General features: G+C 44.2%; 1 protein-coding gene across 1 annotated transcript in view; it reads left to right on the top strand.

The window, feature by feature from the left end:
- The window catches only part of tmem108 (transmembrane protein 108), a 76,016-nt gene that overhangs the window by 44,327 nt on the left and 9,319 nt on the right, over window positions 1–22,370 (top strand). The window contains exons 2-5 of the mRNA XM_079490356.1: window positions 4,899–4,982; window positions 18,777–19,537; window positions 20,576–20,849; window positions 21,926–22,261. Of these exons, the coding sequence (XP_079346482.1) occupies window positions 4,943–4,982; window positions 18,777–19,537; window positions 20,576–20,849; window positions 21,926–22,261 (1,411 nt within the window). The 5' untranslated portion in view covers window positions 4,899–4,942. The remainder of the gene's footprint in view (window positions 1–4,898; window positions 4,983–18,776; window positions 19,538–20,575; window positions 20,850–21,925; window positions 22,262–22,370) is intronic.

The following is a 22,370-nucleotide window of genomic DNA, read 5'->3' as shown; positions in this document are numbered from 1 at the left end:
GTGACACGTTGTGAGTTTGTAGATTATTCAATCTACTACTAGGTAGTACTAGCACTACTATAACTAGCCTTATTAGTTAGCCTATTAGTAATAGTAATATAATTGGCTAGTTTCAAATAGCCGATGGAAAGCATATACTGTAGGTTTAAAGTGCTCATGTGGACTACTGTATAGTCACTTCTTTTGGGCTTGTTTTCCTACTGGACGTAGTTGGTTATTTCTCTCACAAAATGTGTCAACACCAAGTCAAAGCTGTTATCTTTAGCCTGGGTGGACTGAGGCCCCGTCAACACCCCCCCCCCCAGTCACAAAGGGAGTCGAGGGAGACGCAGTATATTATTAGATAAATTGCATATCCACGCTCTGCGGTGAGTGGCTTTGTTGGCCCGTTGTTCCATCCCTCTCTCTATCTTTTTGTGTTGTGCTTTTCACTCTGTTTGAGAGACGACCCCTGCTGATCTCAAGAAGGGGTATGAATGTAGTAATGTTCTATTAGAGTCGCCATGGCGACGCATGACCCTGGTCTCTGTGTGTGTTCGCTGTGTGCTGCGCTGTGAGTGTTCAACTCTTGAAGACTTGTTTCTCTTTAGTAGAGAAACATGGCTTTGAAATTCATGTATCTTTCTGTCGCTGCTACATGGAGTCATTGGGTTCTTCTTAGTTTGGCCAAAATGGCCGTGCGTGCGTGCGTGCGTGCGTGCGTGCGTGCGTGCGTGCGTGCGTGCGTGCGTGCGTGCATGTGTATCTTTACATTTGCAACTAGAATATTGGTATACTCTCTTAATGTACCGCTGCATGTACTGCAGCATAGTGATCATTGCGCGTTCGTGTGTGTTTTCAAATAGCCAAAGTACAGTGTTATATATAGGGTTGAAGTGGTTAATGTATGTTTTTTGAGTAAAAAGTACAATAATTGCCTCTGAGGTGTAGTGGAGTAGAAGTAAAAGTATTGAAAATTGGAAAGGGCTGGAGCTTACTACAGTAGCTCACTCTGACCTGCCCGGTGGCTCTATGATGACTGCCTTCATCTTCTAAGATTGCTCCTCTGTCTCACTAGAGAACAAACAGAAGATAGGAGCCTGCGGCTGATGGGAGATAACAGGCCCAAATGAATCGAGGATGAATCATATACAGTTGGAGGCCATCGATATTGTCCTTTTCTTTTTGCTGAGGTTTGCGTGATCTGCGCAAAAGGACAGTTAACCCATTTTGGGCGGGAACCCCTTTTGGTGTTTTAAACATTGTTATAATTTAGCTATTGAAAAATAGCAGATCTACAAGCTCATAGTGCGCCACCGAGTGGCGCGCTACGAGCTTGTAGGTCTGCTATTTTTGAAAAATCGTGAAAATATTTATTTCAGAAAACTGGAGGATTTAGAAGGATTTTTTAACATTTTGAGGTCAGGCCTAAATGGGTCAAATGATAAGGGACAATATCGGTGGCACCCAACTGTAGTGTCCACTCCTCCCTTCCTTTCTCCTCTGTCACCTCCCTGTCTTTCCCCCTTTCCTCCTCTGCTCTATACGCCAGTGGTTATCAACCTTTTCACGCTAAATAATGAGGGGGTCCCCAGGTGGTCCCATGCGTGCGCGAACCTGGCCTTGTTGTGTAATCACTGTGTGAGTGGCTCTTATCTCGCCCTGCAGTGGAGCTCATTAGGGCCACGAAGAAGAACAAGAAGATACTGAACCACAGTAAGGCGGGCAGGCAGGCAGAGTAAAGCCTGACTTTTAAAGGCATATTCAGTGATTTCACTTAATTCAAATATCACTTATTTTTTGGATAACCCTCCCTACTATAAAGTGTGCTGACCATATAAGGAGTTCCTCCCTGTCCCCAGTGAGCCCCTGGGGTCAAAAAACCCTAGTTTCGGTTTGGGCTTTGGGTGGCAAAGCCTTCATCCAATCAGGATGAGAGGGGCCTTCCTCCAATCATGATCGAGTGGGGCGGGCATTGGTGCACGTGCTGTTGGTCTGTTGTACTCCCCCCACTGTAGAGCGTGCATGTGCACATCTTGTTACCGGGTGGACCGGGTTTTTTTCCAAATCACCCAAATCACTGAATGCTCCTTTAACATTGTCGTGACAGAAGAAAAACGTAGGCTTCAGGTGCTGTGAAGTTGGTAATGGTATGGACTCGTAGTGGTGATTCATCGGGTTAGTAGTGGTAATTCACCTGTTGAATAGTGGAAGGGGCTGGTCAGGCTAGTTCATGCTTCATCTCATGACCAGTGTTGCCATGTCTGCTTATTATAAGGGACTTTGGGGTTGTTTTTTTGTTTTTGTAAAGTTGCTCGTAAATATTGTTAGTTTTGGGGGTTTTGGGCTTGTTTTCAAAGTGGAGTTGCTTACATTTGGGCTTGTTCTCTAATGTTGTTTACCAGTGATTCTATCCAAAGTGCATTTATCCAAAGGGCAAGACATTATCATCCAAAATAAGGCAACATTTTCAAAAATGTCATTATGCTTTAAGTAGCATGTGTGGCGCGTCAAACTAGCTTCAGTTGATGTTGCACTACTGTAATATTTACATTATTATTATTTTACTAACTTCTCACTTTAGATCAAGATCAAGTTTTTTTCCCCCAGTTATGGGGGCATAACTCTGAGAGTGTACACATGGAACCAAATGGCCCCTTAAAGGTCCATTTGGTTCCATTTGTACAGAGTTACAGACCAGTTTGGAACCACCTCAAGGAACCCAGATAGTCCCTGGACTCCACTTTGGACTCCACTTTCCTAGATTTGTTTAAATTATACACTGGTATCCACATGTCTGCTTATTATAAGCGACTTTTGGCTTCTGTTTCTGTAAAGACGCTTGTAAATATTGGTAGTTGCGGGTTGCGTTCTTTGGGGTAGTATAGTTGTTTATTAGGGCTTGCTTCCATTTTCTTTTTTTAACCAGTGGTTAATTGAATATGTATTTGTCCCTAACCCCCCATCTGAAAATATTTTATACCAGGGGCTAGATGTGTGTCTTCCAAATATTCCACATTTTATCCAAGATAATAACAAGATGTATAAAGTAGGTTTAAAGTGCTCATGTGGCCTATAATAGCCGCTTGTTTTGGGCTTGATTTTCCTGGACCTGGTTTCTTATTTCTCTCACAGACTCTGGCAACAGTGCTGGCCACTATCTGTCTGTGACAGACACACTGAGCAGTGACTGTGAGTCCAGGTCCTTCACTGGTCAATGTCTAATGCTGTGTAATTGGTTTCACTGACCATGGCTGACCTGACGCATGTCAATGATGATTTAAAGCCTAATGGCCATGCATGCAAGGCCATTTACCACAGACCATTGTTGAGACCCTAATTTGTTTGTTAACCACACGAACAAACCCTAGTAGTGTTATATATTCCAATCTCACCTCAAAACCCACCTGTTTAGGCAGGCATATGGCTGACCTCTGCTGCAAGCTGTGCCCTAGTTTTGTTTTGCTTTTAACTGTATAAACAGTTTTTAACCTGTACGGCGACCTTGAGTGCCCTGAAAGGCGCCTTATAAATAAAATGTATTATTATTATTATTATTATTATTATTAGTGTCCATATGCTGGGGCGATCTTTCAGCGAAAATAGCAGATCTACAAGCTCACAACATGTTGGAAAACTTAAGGGACCCCGGGTCAAAAAAGTATATATGGTATAAGTCAGGGGATCTTCAAGGTTTTTCAGGCCAAGGAAGGACCCCTTAGCTGAGAGAGAGAGAGAGATGAAGCAAGGCCCCCCATAAAATTGTGTTTTATTTTGAAAACCCCTAAATGTCACCCCGGTGAACCGGAAGTATAGTAATCGGCCATTACAGATCTACCGCTGGACACTTTTTTGGCTAATGTTCCGCTATAGGCTTGAAGTGCTTGATTGATTGTGGTTAAAAAAAAAGAAAGACAGACATTTACCACAAAAAGATTTGTGGATCCGCCTGGGGGTCCCACCCCCCCTAGTTTGGGAACTACTGGTGTACCACAGGGCTGCAAGAGTTAAACCATTGTCAATTCCGTCAACTAAAACTATGACAAAAACGAAATAAAAACTAAGGGTCACCTTACTAAGGTGACTAAAACTAAGACTAAAAGAATATAGGCAAAAATGTTATAGGGAGGGACTATAGTGAAGAAGTGATCCAGTAGAACTAAAAGACATTTTATGTTTGGTTGCACTCCGGTGTTTACTCTGAAAATAGCAGATCTACAACCTCATTTTCAGCATGCAACCAAGTGTAAAATCTGCCATTATGATGCCATCAAGCCCTGCCAATTGGCTAAAGTAAAATATGACTAAAACTTAATGGAAAAAATCAACACTGACTTAAACTGTGACTCATTAACTACCCTTGTTAACGTTAACCCAGTTTTGACCCTCACACAATCACAGCATGTGTGATAGCGATATCCCACTGCAAACAGGACCTGATTGTGATACCTGAGTATAGTTTCACCTGATCTCTCTCTCTCTCTCTCTCTCTCTCTCTCTCTCTCTCTCTCTCTCTCCCCCTATTCAATTATTCAATTTAATTCAATTCAAAGCAATTAACCCATTAACTCATTTAGGCCTGAGTTTAAAACATTCACTTTGAAAGAATATATATTCAAAGATTTGCGCCACATTTTTACGTTTTTTCAAAAATAGCAGACCTACAAGCTTGTAGTGCGCCACTCGGTGGCGCGCTATGAGCTTGTAGATCTGCTATTTTTCAATAGCTAAATTACAACATAATGTTTAAAAGAGGGGGTTCCCACCCAAAATGGGTTAAGACCTGAGGCCGATTCTACAAAATAATGCATTCCCAGAAGAGAATATTTGTGTCAGAATTACAGTACGGTAAGTCAAAAGGATACCTTCCACCACTGCATTCAGTTGGTATAAAACCTCTATCTCTCTCACTCTTACAGAGAACCATGAGCACTGTGGAGGAGGATCCGGACCACATGATACCATGAAGACAAGCCTGCAGGCCCTGCGCTGTCAGCTGCTGAGTGAGTATACTGCCCTGGTACAGGAGCACTGTTGATTCTGACAGCAGAGCAGATTTAGTTTTAGTCAGGGTCTTTTGAATATTTTGTCATCTGAAATAGTCCAACTCCTAATTTCCGCTCATTCATAGTCTGGATTTTCGGTGGTGAGGTGACCACCGAACTACAACATGACGTCACGAGCCGTGGTGAAGAGCAAACCACCGCCACCGCCCCAGCCCTTCTCTCTGTTTTTACTCACCACCGCTCAACGTTATTTCAGCTCCGGTGGTCACCTCACCACCGGAGCTGTGGTCACCTCACCACCGAAAATCCAGACTATGAATGAGCCTTTAGTCGACGAAATCAAGAGCGGTACAGGAGGCCGATGATCAGCGACAGCACCCCTCCCTGTTACAGCACCATCATTCCATTATGACTGAGTCTGGACATGGCTACAGGAGGCCGATGATCAGCGACAGCACCCCTCCCTGTTACAGCACCATCATTCCATTATGACTGAGCCTGGACATGGCTTTACATTCCGAGGCCAACAGAGTGTCACTCTGAGGAGCAGCACTCATTGGCAGCACTCCACCTCTGAATGTCAGCTGAATAATAACGGAACACACCGGTGTGGGTCACGCTCTATAGAGTCCCCTGCTGGGTGCTTCACTAAACAGGCATGCTGATAACTGTGTCTCGTATGCAATGCCTCGAGGGGCCACTGAAACGACACCACAGGGCTCCGGGCTGACGTTCTTAAATGTTTTTTTGTGGCAGATTTGATCGCCAGGTATTAATTTATTCATTCTTCCACCACCGCCAGTGTTTTCCTGTGTTTTGTTTTACCTTATTTTGTCAACCCACGGGACCCGTGAAGTGTGCAAAATGCATATATATATTTGTTTAAGAGTTTTTCTTCTTTCTAATTATTTGTTCGGCCGCTGCTATCCGACGGTTGAAAAGAGGCTCTAAAGGTATCGACGCTTCCCCAACTTGCGACCCGACACGACAGTGTACCCACCGCCTATTCAACACTTACCGCCGCCAACGTCGGTGCGGCGGAGAGCTACCTTTAGAGCCTCTTTTGTTCTCTCCTTTGTAGGGAACCTATCCACCTTTTAATGGTGTTTCCGTAGTATGGGCAAAAGCTGAGAGTGAGACAGCCTGTGGCAGGATTCAGTCCAAGCAGCACAGATTTCCACAGGTGTCCTCAGGCCATGAGCTCCATTAGGTTGCCTTGTTCCCAGCGTGTGAAGCGTGAACTGATCGGTCCAGCTGAGATCTCTGGCCCTGTTGCCGGAGGCACACAGACATTTCACATTTCTCTCTCTCTCTCTCTCTCTCACTCTCTCTCTCTCTCTCTCTCTCTCTCTCTCTCACTCTCTCTCTCTCTCTCTCTCTCTCTCTCTCTCTCTCTCTCTCTCTCTCTCTCTGGGCCGCTAGTTGCAGCATACAGATGTGACCCTAACATGCTCAAGAAAAAAACATGTTGCATATAAATCTAGGAAAGAACTAAGATGGATGAGACATCATCGTCGCCCGTAACAGGAAGTGTCACACTTTTACGTCCCCCCCCCCCCCCCCCCCCCTTTCCTCTAGTCACCCTGCAGTTTTTGACTGTGTAGGCTACAGTTTGTGGGTATGTGATATTCTTGTGCATTCCCCGTTCTCAAAACGCCTGTAACCGTAGGGCGGACTTGCCATTTGTTTTTCGAGTAAATTGGGTTCCGCCTGGCTTGCGGTACACTGTCACCCTCTATGCAATTCCATATGGCAATTGCCTCAAAGTATCTCCTGTGCAAATTACATTGTGAAGTGAGCTTAGTTTTAAAAAGAAAAGCTTATCTGAGAGACCATTTAGACGGCACCGGAAACGATTGCACGCCTGGAGAAATCTCCCTAATCTGAGAACACGGCTCAGGGAGGCTTGCTGCAATGTGATTACGTTGTCACAATAGTTTGTTATGCTTGCAAGGCCCCGTAATGCCAGCGTACATAATGTTGAATGTGTGAACCAGTCGCGTAAAACGAGTTGAAACTCAGCCGGTGTCTTTGAAGTCGAATGGTATTATTATTATTATTTAGAGTGGCGCGCTACGAGCTTGTAGGTCTGCTATTTTTGAAGACAAAAAGTGACATGAAAGTGTTTGAGAACGACTGACACAGAAAAACATAGCTTTTTCAAGAACAGTCAGGATTTAGAAGACATTTGCAGAATCGTTCCCAGGTCAAAATGGGTTAAGCGCTGCGTCTGTGGTTGCATGTTCTCCCCTCCCGCTGCTCCCAGACAACTTCCTGTTTAATGTTTTCCGCTTCCTGTCAGAACCGGCCCCTGTGAGGGTGTCACAGACGAGTCCCATGCAGATGAAGTCACTGAATCATTGTCCCAAAGTATTACAGACAAGTCCCATGCAGATGAAGTCACTGAATCATTGTCCCAAAGTAAAGTATTACAAATGCTTTTAGAGGTTTTTTTTAAGAGCTTAAATTTTCTTTGCCTGTTTTTGTCTTTCACTTTTCGTCTCTGCTTTTATAGCTTCTCTCTCTCAACCTTTGTTACTCTCGCTCCATCGTTGATGCGCACCTATCTTTCTCTGTCTCACTCCACAAATCTCTCTCTCTCTCTCTCTCTCTCTTTCTCTCTCTCTCTCTCACCTCCCCCTCACTAGTATACCAGGGCAGATAAACAAGTCAGCGTTCAAAGCCGCCGCATCGTGACAAACAGTCCGCATTCAAACAGGAAGCCATTATCCCAGGGTTCCGATTGCCTCTCTGCGCTCTTATCTGCGCTCTCACATCTGCAGCTCCCCCCCCCCCCCCCCCTCCTCCCCTTCTCCTCTTCACCCTTTCCATCCAGCCCCCCACCCCCCCCTACCACCACCACCACCCCTACTAGCCCTCATCCTCCGAGAATGTCCCGGTCGTATGAACTGGACATGCCCATGGATTAAAGTTCTCAGTCGCCACGACTTGTTTCAGTCATTTTGGGTTCCATAAAAGCCAGCATGTCTTTTATCTATGGAAGCATTATTATTTATTAGAGTAACTAGCAATTATATGTTTAGAAGCATCTTCCATAAACCCCAATGGTCTTGGATATTTCATAAAAGCAACGGTTAAAGCCTCAATCGGTGGTTGGCTGTAAACAGCAGGAACAATATTACCAACACGTTATTTTACATAATATATTGTGCTAAACGGTGTTAGTGTGTACACTGTCTCACAAAAAAAATTTCTATTGTGAGATTTTATTTTTCTTTAATCCATGCCAGCCCCATCTGCCCCCCCCCCCCACCAACCCCCCTCCCTCCCATGGGATGGACACTCAGCCCTGATTGGCAGATAGATGGACACACCTAGTAGCCAACCAGAGGAATGTGTCTGTTCTGTTGCCACTGTCGAAAAAACCCACCAACGTTCTATTTATACACACTGGAGGACTATCTGTCTTCTGTCCCTTCCTGTTCTTTTACTTTAGTCTACACTAGCGTACAGCAAAACAGCGATGGCAGGTTTAAAGTGGTCAGTCCTTTTGTCTCAGATTCTAAAAATGTCTTCTACATCCTGACAGTTTTCTGAAAAAGCTATGTCATTTTTCAAAAATAGCAGACCTACAAGCTCGTAGCGCGCCACTCGGTGGCGCGCTATGAGCTTGTAGATCTGCTATTTTTCAATAGCTAAAGCATAACATAATGCTAGCACCAAAAGGGGTTCCCGCCCAACATGGTTTAAAGTGGTCAGTCCTTGTGTCTACTTCATTATTTTATTGATCGTGGCGATGAAAAATCTAAATCCCCATCTCTCCCTCCCTCCTTCCTGTCTACCTTCACTTGAAACTATCAATAAAGGCAGAAATAAACACATATTAAAAAAAAAAAAAAAGAATGCATGATCCTTGAATATTTGTGAGTCACAGAAAAGTGTGGGTAGAAATGGGTAGAAAAATAGGTAAAAAGCAACAACAAGAAGAGAAATGTTTACAATATCCTGCTATACACATTCTCCCATGGGCAGCGCAATTATCAAATGATTTACGTAATGCAAAGTTCTATTCTTGAGTCATTCTTAAATCTATTCCTACTTTTCCATATTACTGCATATGCAACGTCTTTTAAAGCTATCTGTATACTATATTTAGTAATAGACAAAGTAACTAGTAACTAAAGTTTTCAAGTAATTTTAGTGGAGTAAAAGTATCATATTTACCTCTGAGATGTAGTGGAATAGAAGTAAAAGTAATGAAAATTGGAAATACTCCAGTAAAGTATAAAGATACCTCAAAGTTGTACTTAAGTACAGTACTTGAGTACATGTACTTACTTGCACCACTGCTTTTGGGCTTGTTGTCATAGACCTTGTTGACCACGACCCCCTGAACAGCAGTCACACACCAGTTCACACCATGACCACGACCCCCTGAACAGCAGTCACACCCCCTGAACAGCAGTCACACACCAGTTCGCACCACAAGTGTGGATGATGGATGATTTTGCAGCTCTATTTCTGGCTCTTTTGACTCCAGCATAGCGCCAACTGTCCACTTCTCGCTCGTTGTGTTGACACAGCACAACCTGGCCAACTGCAACGCCTGCTTCACAGGCATATTCTCTACGGACTTTCCCAATCCCTGGATCGTTTCCCCCATGCTCTATGTGAGGTGACTCCTTGGTAATAGATGAATACCTACCGCCACTTATCTCTTATCTCCATATTCTACCATCTTTGTGTTTTTTTCCCGTAAATTAAGCTTAAAACGCAGCGCAAGTAAAGTTTTGAGGTATTTCTACTTTACTGGAGTGTTTCCAATGTTCAATACTTTCACTTCTACTCCATTAACTCTCAGAGGCAAATATTGTACTAATATTGTACTACTGCAAAACACACATTAACCACCTCAGCACTATTTAAACTTTGGCTATTTGACATTAGCCGATCTACAAGCTCACAACGTGTGGCTGTGACGCGATGCGACATATTACGATAACTTGTGAAACAGTCAAACAAAAAAATAACGTACATCCGTTTCTCTGTGCTGAGCCAAACAGCAAAAACAGAATCATGAAAAACTAGATGAGGGGCTAGATACTATGTTGTATTTACGGCAAACATCAGCAGATATGACGTTTCAACCCCTGTGGTCTTTTTCAAATATGAAACAGGACGTTATTGATGAAAAATTGTAGGCCTACTTTTTCCACCACTGCTGAAAAATGTCATTTTTGGACATGAGGTTTCCACCCGACCGACCGAGACGATATCCTTTGTCCCCTTGCCCTCCAAGGAGACTGGCCTCCGCTCCTTGACCATCTCCCTCTCTCTCGGGGATTGATCGCACCGCCAAAGACAAGAGGATAACCATTGATATCCTGCACACTAAGTGGATTCGGGGATGATTGATTAGGCCGGTGGATTCATGATACCGTGTATGTTGCCTCGACAATATTCTTCCTCTCCGGGAAAGGAGACGTGCAGCTTAGCGCAGAGAAAGGGCACCGCAAATAATGGTTGTTTGCACGAGGGCTGTTTGTTAAATCATCAGGATTACTACACAGCACGTTCCCATGTCCCAGCCAGTGTTGCCATGTCTGCTTACTATTATAAGTGGTCTTGGGCTTGTTTTTTCTGTAAATGGTAAATGGTGCATTTATATAGCGCCTTTATCCAATGCGCTTTACAGAGATTGTGCATTACATTCACCCATTCATACACCGATGGCAGCGGAAACCATGCAAGGCACCAACTAGCACATCGGGAGCAATTAGGGGTTCAGTGTCTTGCTCAAGGACACTTCGACAGTAACTCTGGGGGAGCCCGGGTTCGAACTGGCAACCGTATGGTTACCATCCAGACACTCTACCACTGAGCCACTGCCGCCGCCGTCTGTGAAGTTGTTTGCGTTTTTTGCTTCTTCTTCTTTTTTGTCTTGTCTCTAAAGTGCAGTTGCTTATTTGGGCTTGTTTCCTAATGTTGTTTAAACCAGTGGTTCTCAAACATTTTCATCTCAATGACCCAAATGAATATGTGGCCTATTCATCCACGACCACCCCATCTAAAAAATATTTTGTGCCAAACAACGAACCCCCTGTACCAGATTTTGTGTTATTGAAAAATATTCAAAATGTTTTCAAGATTTTATTTAGAAAATAGTGCTCACAACGTGTCACACAATGCGGCTATTTTTGGTTACTATTTTAAGATTTGAGCATTTGAAGTTGTCAAATAAAAGCATCAAATCCTAATGGTCTGCGATATTTCATACAAGCAAAGGTTAAAGCTTCAATCTGTGATTACTTCGGGTACAAGATCATACTATTGGGGCAACTGTGGCTCAGGAGGTAGAGCAGGTCGTCCAATGATCCATGGGTCGGCGGTTCGAATCCTGGCTCCTCCTGTCTACATGTCGAAGTGTCCTTGGGCAAGACACTGAACCCCAAATTGCTCCCGATGTGCTGGTTGGTACCTTGCATGGCTTCCGCCGCAATCGGTGTATGAATGGGTGAATGTAATGCACAATCTATGTAAAGCGCCTTGGATAAAGGCGCTATATAAATGCATTTACCATTTACCATTTACTATTGGTCCGACTGTCATTAGACTGACAACCTTACCTCAAACCCTAACCGCAAGCACGGGAGCAGCGCATGTTCAACCGCATGTCCGACCGTTGTTTCCGCATGTCGGTCCGTTGATGTGTCTATAATCTGGCGTGTGCATCCCATTACTTCACCTGGTTGGCAGTACGTAGAACAGCAGGAACAATATTACTAGAACATTGTAATTTTACAGATTGTATTTATATATTTTTTATTAAAAAGAAATCTGAGGGGCACTCTAGCTACGTCATATGGCAGCCAAGACATATGACGTAGTACTTTTACTTGTTCTTTATTCTTTTCACTTTGTCCATGTCACAGGGACTCATCTATATGCCGATACCTTTGTACTGTCTGTCTCCTTTGTGAATGAAGGACATGAGGGCCTGTCTGTGTGTTTGCTCCCTTCATGTTCATTTGGCCTTCATCTTCATTCTGACTTTGTCAGAGATGAAACATTTATCGAAGCAGCCTGTGTGTGTGTGTGTGTGTGTGTGCGTGCGTGCGTGCGTGCGTGTGTGTGTGTGTGTGTGTGTGTGTGTGTGTGTGTGTGTGTGTGTGTGTGTGTGTGTGTGTGTGTGTGTGTGTGTGTGTGTGTGTGTGTGTGTGTGTGTGTGTGTGTGTGTGTGTGTGTGTGTGTGTGTGTGTGTGTGTGTGTGTGTTGCACAAATGCATTGGCAATGCATACTGTACACACACAACTCTTTTTTAAGGTAGGCTTTTAGCAAATCCCCCCCCCCCCCCCCACCACCACCTCCTCCTCTCCTCACCTTGATTCTTCTGCTCTCATTCGTTTGAATGGATGTTGAAACCATGGATGCTCACAAAAGCGCTGTTCTGTTCTCCGGCCCTTTCAATCATTAATTTTCTCTTCATTACACTGTCGACCACAAACCTTGTATCTCCATATTTAAAGAAAGTTTGTTCTTTTGTAAATGAATGCCCTGCTTTGTACAACAGTGTCATATAAATGTACACTCTCAGAGTTACAGACCGGTAATTATTTTATTTTTATTTTTTTCTGTTTATTCTTATTTTTTTTATTTTTTTTATTTTTTTCTTATTCTCTACCATTATTAATATCTTACATCCCTGGAACCGATGTAATCAGGGACCTTTCATGCATACTACAGTGATCAACACTATTACAGTATTATTACCATCATCACTATGTCTCATGTCTATATCAACAGGTTCTATTTCTGTCTTTGTATGTATACTCTCATACAATTCTGTGTGATAGTCTGTGTGATAGTCATCACACAGACTATCATTTTATGTATATTGTACAGACGTTGCGTTCACTTGGACACTTACCCTGGTGCGGGAGGGGGGAGGGGGGGTTACATATGTAGTATGTATATACATGCACATAGAAAAATGGGGGAAAAGAAATGGCACATTTACTGTGAAAAAAGAAAAAAACTGAAATGGAACACTGAATGGGGAGAGTCAATGTATGGAGTAAGAAAAACAAGTAATTAATGCTGTAAATGTTTATGTTCACTCTCCTCCCAGTTCTGTACAATTGTATGAATGAGTGTGCTTACCAATAAACAGAATAAAAATAAAAATAAAGAGTTACAGACCGGTAAGGTTCCGTTTAGACCCTGTGGTGGTCCCCGCACCTGACGTTGATTAACCCAACAGTTATATTAAAGGTTAATGTAACTTTACGCGTCTATACCCTGGATTTGAACCAGGTTTCCTGCTCAAGTGCTGACATTTTTACCATTAAGCTAATAGAGCCTGCATCCTGCTTGCTCAGGGGATAGATTTAATCTTGACCATCAGGTCAAAACTCATGTCAGATCCTGTGTCTAGGTGAGATATGACCTTTGACACCTTTGAGACAAAATACAATTGTTTTATTGTATTAACTTACTCTACCATACAGATTGTACAAGTTATATTTATATTGTATTATTAACATATACCATACAGATTGTATAAGTTATTATTGTATTAACATACTGTACCATACAGATTGTATAAATAATATTGTATTAACATACTCAGATTAGACAAAATTGCGTTATATTCATTAAATAAATCATTCCATAGTTGGTGGTTATACGTCTCTCTGTGCGAGTTAAATTAAAAAGCATTTTGTAGCCTTTAACATTTCCCATGATGAGGTAATCAATAAAACATACGTACAGCGTCTTAATGTGTGAAGCCCCAGATGAATATTTATAGGCTTGTTTATTAGTCATACATCAAACAGATTCCATGCTGGTCTCAGATCATACTGATGCGTGTGTGTGTGTGTGTGTGTGTGTGTGTGTGTGTGTGTGTGTGTGTGTGTGTGTGTGTGTGTGTGTGTGTGTGTGTGTGTGTGTGTGTGTGTGTGTGTGTGTGTGTGTGTGTGTGTGTGTGTGTGTGTGTGTGTGTGTGTGTGTGTGTGTGTGTGTGTGTGTGTGTGTGTGTGTGTGTGTGTGTGTGTGTGTGTGTGTGTGTGTGTGTGTGTGTGTGTGTGTGTGTGTGCCTCATGTTTTTTTCAGCAGCAGTACAGTGACGTGTTGCCAGGTAGAGACAGCCGAGATTGGATATCAATTACATTAGCTACTGTAGAACAGTGGTTCTCACGGTGGGGTCCGGGTACCCCCGGGGGTCCTTGGGGAGGTTCCAGGGGGACCTTGGGGAGGTTCCAGGGGGTCCTTTGGGAGGTTCCAGGGGGTCCCCCGGGGGTCCTTGGGGAGGTTCCAGGGGGTCCTTGGGGAGGTTCCAGGGGATCTTGGGGAGGTTCCAGGGGGTCCTTGGGGAGGTTCCAGGGGGTCCTTGGGGAGGTTCCAGGGGGTCCTTGGGGAGGTTCCAGGGGGTCCTCAGCCCTCATACCACCATAGACGAATCCGTGGAGCAGGTCTCATCGCCATGCTGGCTTGTGGTGGACATCTTTGTCAAAATTATATTTTTGCCACGGACATACAAAATGAGTAGGCCTAGACAAAGACATAAAGAGCTAGCCCTAAATGACCATTATAGGTCTGTAACTCTGAAAGTGTACAAATGGAACCAAATGGACTTATGGTTCTATTTGGTTCCATTTCTACACTTTCAGAGTTAAGGGGGTCCTTGAAAATAAAATGTTTGAGAACCGCTGTCCTAGTGGACTCAGGTGTGACATAGTGGTGTAGTAAACCAGTGTCATACATATTCTGAAGAAAACCTGGAGACTGACTCAGTAATTGGGTCTTATTTTTACTATGAAAATCTGCAAAACCTCATCGGACCTCAGCAAACCCTGTACACTCAAGACACACCCCCGCTGTCACCCTTAGATCTCCATATATGGAGCTGACCTGTTCTGACATTTTATATGTTGATCTGACCTCATCAAACCCTGTACACTCAATACACGCTCCATATATGGCCAGTACAGAATTCATTCCATATGTTGATCTGACCCCCCATGCCAAAGCGCCAGCGCTCGCCCAGCAGTCACCCAGGCGGATGCGTGCACTCTCGAAACACTGCTCTCTCTCCCACACACACACAACGCACACCCACACGTATATGCACACACGTGCAGACACACTCCATTACTGCTGAATTAACTACAGAAGCAACAAACATACACATTTCATGTGGAAATATAAGGCCATTGCCCAAAACTGTTACTTTTCAGGATTCAAATTCAAAAGTAGCACTTATACAAGCTCAAAATGTGTCACTTCGTGGCTCGTTTAGAGCTTGTGGATCTGCTGCTTATGATACTTTTGTGTGACGCTGTAGTATGATCAAGTAGAAACCTCTTATCTCTCAACATATGGAATGTCAGAACAGTTCAGCTCCATATATGGAGATATAAGGGTGGCATCAGGGGCAGTATCTTGAGTGTACAGGGTTTGATGAGGGCCCAGGTAGGGCGGGCCTTAATTTTGGGCCTGTTGAGAACGGCTGCCGGACACGGCTGCACTAATAACTTTGGGGCAGGACGTCTAGAGTTTGAATAGACAGGTATCAGTCAAAAGGGAGACATCGAAGAGGAAGGATGGATGGGGGAGGATCAACATATGGAATGTCAGAACAGGTTCTGACATACTGTATATCCATATATGGAGATCTAAGGGTTTGAGGTCAAAGTAGAGTTGCTGGCCAATATTGATGACATCGGGGATAACAGAAAAATATTCCTACTTTTGGATAATTTTCTGAAAACTTAAAAAAGGGGATATCTTCTCGCGATGCATAAAAATGTGTCCCCCGACCCCATTGTTTGTGAAACAGTGCTTTAGATCATTTCAGGAAGGACTAGCAGTCATAAATCACTGTGGCTGTGGGTGTTATCTCCTCCGTGAGGACTGCAGTAGAGCTCCATGGATTATGAACGTGACAGGCCTGGTTAATGGAAGACACCCTCTCCGGTGGGGAGTCTGTGATTGAATTCAAGGGAATATGATGAATGAGTTCACCTCAGTGCTTGTCCAACTTTCCGTGCCAGAATCTCAAGGCGCACACACCTGTATTCGTAGTAGCGAATATAGCCGGCGATCTACAGTACAAACCATCGGACATCTCACAACACATCACACGTGACGTGTGGTGAGCGGATAGATCTGCTATTGTCAAATGGGGGGGGGGGGGGGGGGGGGGATACAAAATATAAAATCAAATGTTGCCTACAATGACATGCCCGAAATAGGGAGCCAGGTTGAAAGTGGTTAAAACAAAATTGCAGCATATAGAATAGAATTAGTATTGTACATGATGTAGTGAATTAAGAAATGATTGTATGGCAATCTGCAACACCAGTGAACACATGGCTCTTGAATAGCGTGCTTGGCATCCCACAACAGAAAGGATTTCAGCAAACAGTCTTGTAAAGTCAATAATCCAAGAAGGAGAGTGTGTGTGCGCGTGTGTGCGTGTGCGTGTGTGTGTGGCTCCACTTGAGCAGCTACTCCAAGGAACTTGAACTCCCTGACCCTTTCCTCTGCAGCTCCATCAATGAAGATAGGCGCGTGCTGCTCTGCTTCGGTCAACTTCTTGGTCTTGTTGAGCGAGGCTGTTCTCCTACAATCAAAGAAAAAGCATGATCGTGAATAAAATATATATTTTTGGTATTTTCTGTCATTATTGAAAGTACACAGTTGAGAGAGACGGGGAGTGACGTGCAGCAAAGGTTGCCGGGCTCGGGAATTGAGGGTATGCGCATAACATCATCATCAAACCCGGAAGTTATGTAGGAACACCTACTGAGTTGCAAAAAAATACTTTCTGGCCTTGACAGCCCATACGTCCGAACAGAAAACTTGAATTTGATTGCATTAAACGACGATAAACGACATTAAACTCACTTTGTCACTAATTTTGGCACTCAATTTTGCCATTCACTTTATGCATGTAATCAACTGGGCAAGTTTCATGGTGATAACAATTTAATATAGGTATGGTTTTGCACCCTCATAATTAATGTTCCAATTTTGGAACTGTCTCCTGCTATACCTTGTTTCTCCTCGCATGTGTAACAGACTTCACCTCAGCCTCATGGTGGTAAATATACACTGTAGTAGTGAAGCAGAGAACCATGTTAGAAATCGGGGACTCGACATGTTTTATTATTGAAGTTCAATTTGTGAGTATACAGTAGTTGTACTATAAACAACATTTATGATAATGGTGAGCACACTTGATTGCAGTATTTGATTCCCCCCCTCATTTTCTTTCTCTCCCGTCTCTCTCAAGATTTAAATTAGGTTTCCATAGTTACAGAGAGAGAATAATAGTGTGTTAGCCACCACAACACCTGATCACATGGGTGATGATCTGTGCATCATATAGTTGGGACTGGCAGAAATAATTGCGATTAACGGTATTATCGTGATAATCAAAATATACTTTAAACATCAAAAGGCACTTTGAACCCCCAGCATCCCTGGACCCTATTCTGGGGGAACGTTCGGCACAAAAAGATCTATGAGCTCACAGCACGTCGCATTGTGAGCTTCTATTTTTGGCAAATGGGTTTGTGTAGAGTGAAATAAGAGAGCACCAAATGCGCTTTTAAGTGGTACTGAAATGACAGCTCAACAAAAGCCAATTCATCCTAGTGTATGACAGAGGATGATTTCTTGATGAATTTAAATCTCTGCGATACGATCATTGTCTCCGCCAGGCCGATAGCCATGAGGACTGATATTCCCCACTGGTAGATGTTAATGACACTGCTTTTGTGTCATCCATCCATCCATCCATCCATCCACAAAGCGATGTGGTTAAAGCAGGCAAAGTGACAAACACTGCAGTGCAGTTGAATACAGCCTGATGGGGTGTAATGGATGCAAGACGTGGCTGAGATGGGAAGTTGTCAATTGTATTGTACCTACTTATTGCTAAGCGGTGAGCTTTGAGAGAAGGGGTGTTATGTATGGATGTAATTACTGTCCTGATGAAGGTCTAATCGGCCGAAACGTCGACCCAATAAAGAGCAACATTTTGGCAAGTGTCTAACATTTTGCAGGACCTTTTCTTTGTTTTTCAAAGATACCCATTTTAATGTATACGCTCTATTGCCCTACGCACCTGTCACTAGCCTTCTGAGGTGTGCATCGGCCTTTTGCTAAAAGAATGGATGAAATTACTGACTGACTGCCCCTGACATATGCGCACACGCACACGTCACACATCACACACAAACGCACTCGAACACGCATACGTGCGTGCGTGTGTTTAGATAGATCCACATTCACAAACAAAACTGCTATCTTGGAGTGGCTGATGTTCTCCTGATAGAAAATGCTAGCTGGTAGCTGACGTTGGTGCAGTGTGATGTCTCTCTCTCTCTCTCTCTCTCTCTCTCTCTCTCTCTCTCTCTCTCTCTCTCTCTCTCTCAATTCAATTCAATTCAATTCAATTCAATTCAATTCAATTCAATTCAATTCAATTCAATTCAATTCAAAGGAGCTTTGGTATGAGAAAACCTGTTTACATTACCAAAGCAAACGTGGAACAAAACAATCAAGATAAAACAATAAAATAAACGTATACACTACAGAGCTGTGTTACATTAACACTTTGAGTAATACTATCTTGTGAAACTATAAAAAAAAGATATCTCTGACTTTTTCTGTCAGAGATACATCCATATAGGAGACAATAGCTTTATACTTTTGAAAGTTGACAGCAGTATTTCAATGTTTTAGCATTCATTTGGATGGATATATAAACATTTGCGTGATTTTCAAACTCTCCTTCTCCCACATCCCTCCATCTCTAGGTGTTCTAGCATTCCTAGCGCTGCTGCCAGCAGGGGTGGTGTTATCAGCACAGGACTCTGTCTCCATGGCAGCCCCCCACAGAAGTCACCGCGCCCTCCCTGTCCCCACCGTTGCCCCCAGACCCGACTGGCATCAGGAGGGCTCCGGCAGCGGCGGCGAGTGGCTCCCCTTCTCCCACGGGGGGGAGGGGCGAGGGGCGGCTCCTCATCCCCTCACGGATACCGTCCTCACCACGGCAGTGCTCGGCAGCTCCCTCGACGACAGGTTTGGTGGCGTCACCGCGGACCCCGACCGTGACCGCGACACAGTGAGGCCTCATCCCGGCCCTCGGCTCCAGCAGCCGAGCACTCACGTTGTCGACGACCAAAGCGACTCGGCTGCCAGGGTCGTCCAAGCCCCTACTGGCCCAGAAACCGCCGGTAGCGGCGGCCGTACCGTCGTCCCACATAGAGAGGCGGAGTCTGCTACTACCAGGGGAGCCCCAAAAGGCTCCCTCACTCATCTGTCCCTACCTGCCTTTGAAAGAGGGGACTTCCTGGATGGCCAGCTCGCCACCACGGTCCCGGCGCCCACACATCATCACTCGGAGCCTCAGAAGTTAACCATGGAGGAACCCACCGACCCCAGTGGGCTTCAGCACCGTGTCACCACCGAGCTCCAGCCTTCCTCCTCCTCCTCCTCTTCCTCCTCGCTGGGTCATGCTGACCACGCCCGAGGCCTGACACTCAGGGAGCGTGACCGGAACAAACCCCCCAAAAAGGTTGTAATTGGTTTTGGATTTTTGAGCGATGCCCAACCCGCTCCAATAACTGGCCGTGTGTGCATGTCTGTATGTCTCTCTGTGGTACGACCCATTTACCCCTGCAGTTGATTGGTGTCTCATTCGGGTCACACACTGTTGAGCATCCACACTGAGCACTATAACTGCAGACAGCCAGCAGTGCAGCCTGCACCACTTCACACGGGTGTGATTTTCATTTCATTAGTTTTAATTAGTTTTGAGAGCGGATTTGCTAGTTATTATTAGTATTTATTTTTGAAAAGGCTAATAGTTTTAGTTTGTTTGTATTAGTTTTAGTGTTCGTTTTATTTTATTTGTTTATACTTTGGGTTATCTGTCAGGTGCAGGATTGAAAGGATAAGTATTATAAAAACGTAGCATTTTAAAATGTATTCAGTTACAGATGAACCGCCAAATATTCAAAAAGAAAACTAACGGTCTATAATTTCAGTTATTGTCTCCACCAGGCCGAAGGCATGGGGAGAGAGTATGTTTTGCGTCCGTGCGTGTGTGTGTGTGTGTGTGTGTGTGTGTCCGTGTGTATGTCCGTCCGTCTGTTGCACAGTGCACACACATTCCCTGGATGCCAACGATGAACCTCTGCCCCAAACTTTCCACAACGGCCTGTTATAGCGCCACCAGGAGGCCAACTTTTGTAAAACACATTACTCCTCCAGATTCTGTCCAAAAATCCCGCAAATGGTTACACACCTTTTCACATTGGCCTGTTATAGCGCCACCAACAGGTGGATTTTTGCAAAACACATTTTTGGAACAAAATGCCTCAAATCATCCAATTGTCATCAAAGGCATAAGAACAAATGGCACCCTTTTCACATTTACCTATTATAGCGCCACCAGGAGGCCAGGAGGGACTTTTTCTAGTTTCAGTTATTTTTGTAAACACACAATACGGTTTCAGTATATCGTTTATACATTTTTTTATTGTAGTTTTTATTAAGTTCAGTTAACGAAAAATATAATAATATTTTTTTTCTTTCTAATTCTAATTTGCAGCAGCAGGCCCCCCCGCCCCACACCATCACCGTGAGGGAGGTGCACGGCGACGGCAGCGAGCCCCCCACCGAGGAGCTGGTGACCGAGCCCAAGGCCGCAGGGGGGTCCGTGGCTCCGGGTCAGAGCCCGCCGCCGCCGCCGCCTGAGAACGCCACCTCCCCGTCGTCGGCTCTGGAGCCCGGCGGCCCCGCCGCGACCCCGGCCAACCGCACTGTCACTAACGACACCGCTGTCGAGGAGCAAGAGCCTCCTATGCCGGCGCTCACACCTCCAGGTATTAACCAGTGGTGGGGAAAGTAGGCTACTCACATTTATTGTTTTAGTAAAAGTGTTGATACTGAAATGTAGATATACTCTGTTATAGGTAAAAGTCCAGAATTAAAAATGTACTAATGTACTGGTATAAAGTATGTCCCGTTTCAAGTTTTTGAAAATGGCAGATCTACAAGTAGATTGGCTATTTCAAATGGCCGAAATGTATACTGTAAGGTCTGAAGTGGTTAATTTATTGTTTTGTAATAATAATCAAAATCTACAACGTAATTAGTAGTAACTAAAGTTTTCAAATAAATGTAGTGGAGGAAAGTACAATATTTGGAGTTGTAGTGGAGTAGAAGTAAAGGTATTGGAAATGGGAAATACTCAAGTAAAGTACAAATACCTCAAAATTATACTTAAAGGACCACTTCATGATAAAATGCCACCATTGTTTTCTACTCAGTCTGTGTCTCATAGGAGGGCTGTGGGCAGTTCAGAAAGTCCACCAGTGACATCATCGTTAGGCAGATTTGTTTTAAACAAGATTTTTTTTACAAGAGTGTTTAGATGTTTTTTCTCCTATATACAGGTTTAATGTTTGTTTTTAGTTCAATGTTTGTTTTATTGACAATGAAGGGAAAATGTACGTCATCTTGTCCCACAAACATTAAATGCCATTAACAATAAAGATAATTTAATGTTTGTTTTGACACCGTTTGTTTTACATTATCATTAGATCACCTAATTCCTAATCAAAATGAGTTAGAATTTAATATATTAGCGCCCCTCACTTCACACGGGTGTGATTTTTATTATCGTGAGAACGATGGCTTCCATTATCGCATTGCAACTTTTCAGGACTAGAACGCCTGCAGTTTCTATTAGCTTGGATTCCCCATCGATGATGTCACTGGTGGACAGGTTTCTGAACTGCCCACAGGCAGCCCTCCCATGAGACACAGACTGAGTAGAACTTTTATCATGATTATTAGTGAGGACCTATTATATGAAGCTGGGTTGAAAAGTGGTGAAGTGGTCCTTTAAGCACAGTACTTTAAGTAAATGTACTAAGTTACTTTCCACCACTCGCAGGTAACGGCACAGACAACGCCCCCCCTCTCGGACCCCGCTCGTCGCTGCTGCCGGGGAACCTCACCGCCGAAGGGGGAGCACTCTTTAACGGCAGTGCGGCCGACGACGGGGGCCCGGCCGCCATGGGGAACAGCTCGTCCCCCTCGGAAGAGGCGTCCACAGCCAGCGGTAACTTCCTGAACCGGCTGGTGCCGGCCACCACCAGTGAGCCCTGGGAGCAGAGCAACAGCTCGGGCCCCGCGCTGGAGGAGCCCTCAGAGCACTCCACCATCTGCCTGAAGAGGATGGACATCGTGTGGATGGTGCTGGCCATCAGTGTGCCCGTTTCCTCGTGCTGTAAGTTACACTAGTCTAGAGCAGTGTCGGGGACCCATCCGTGGGTCGCGAGTTATTTCATCCCCATTGTTTTCGTTTCCTATATAAAAACAAACACGTATTATCGTAT

This window comes from Electrona antarctica (genome assembly GCF_951216825.1).
Source record: "Electrona antarctica genome assembly, chromosome: 20".
Taxonomy (NCBI): Eukaryota; Metazoa; Chordata; class Actinopteri; order Myctophiformes; family Myctophidae; genus Electrona; species Electrona antarctica.
The sequence above is the reverse complement of the archived record's forward strand: the minus strand, read 5'-3'. Positions and strand labels throughout refer to the sequence as shown.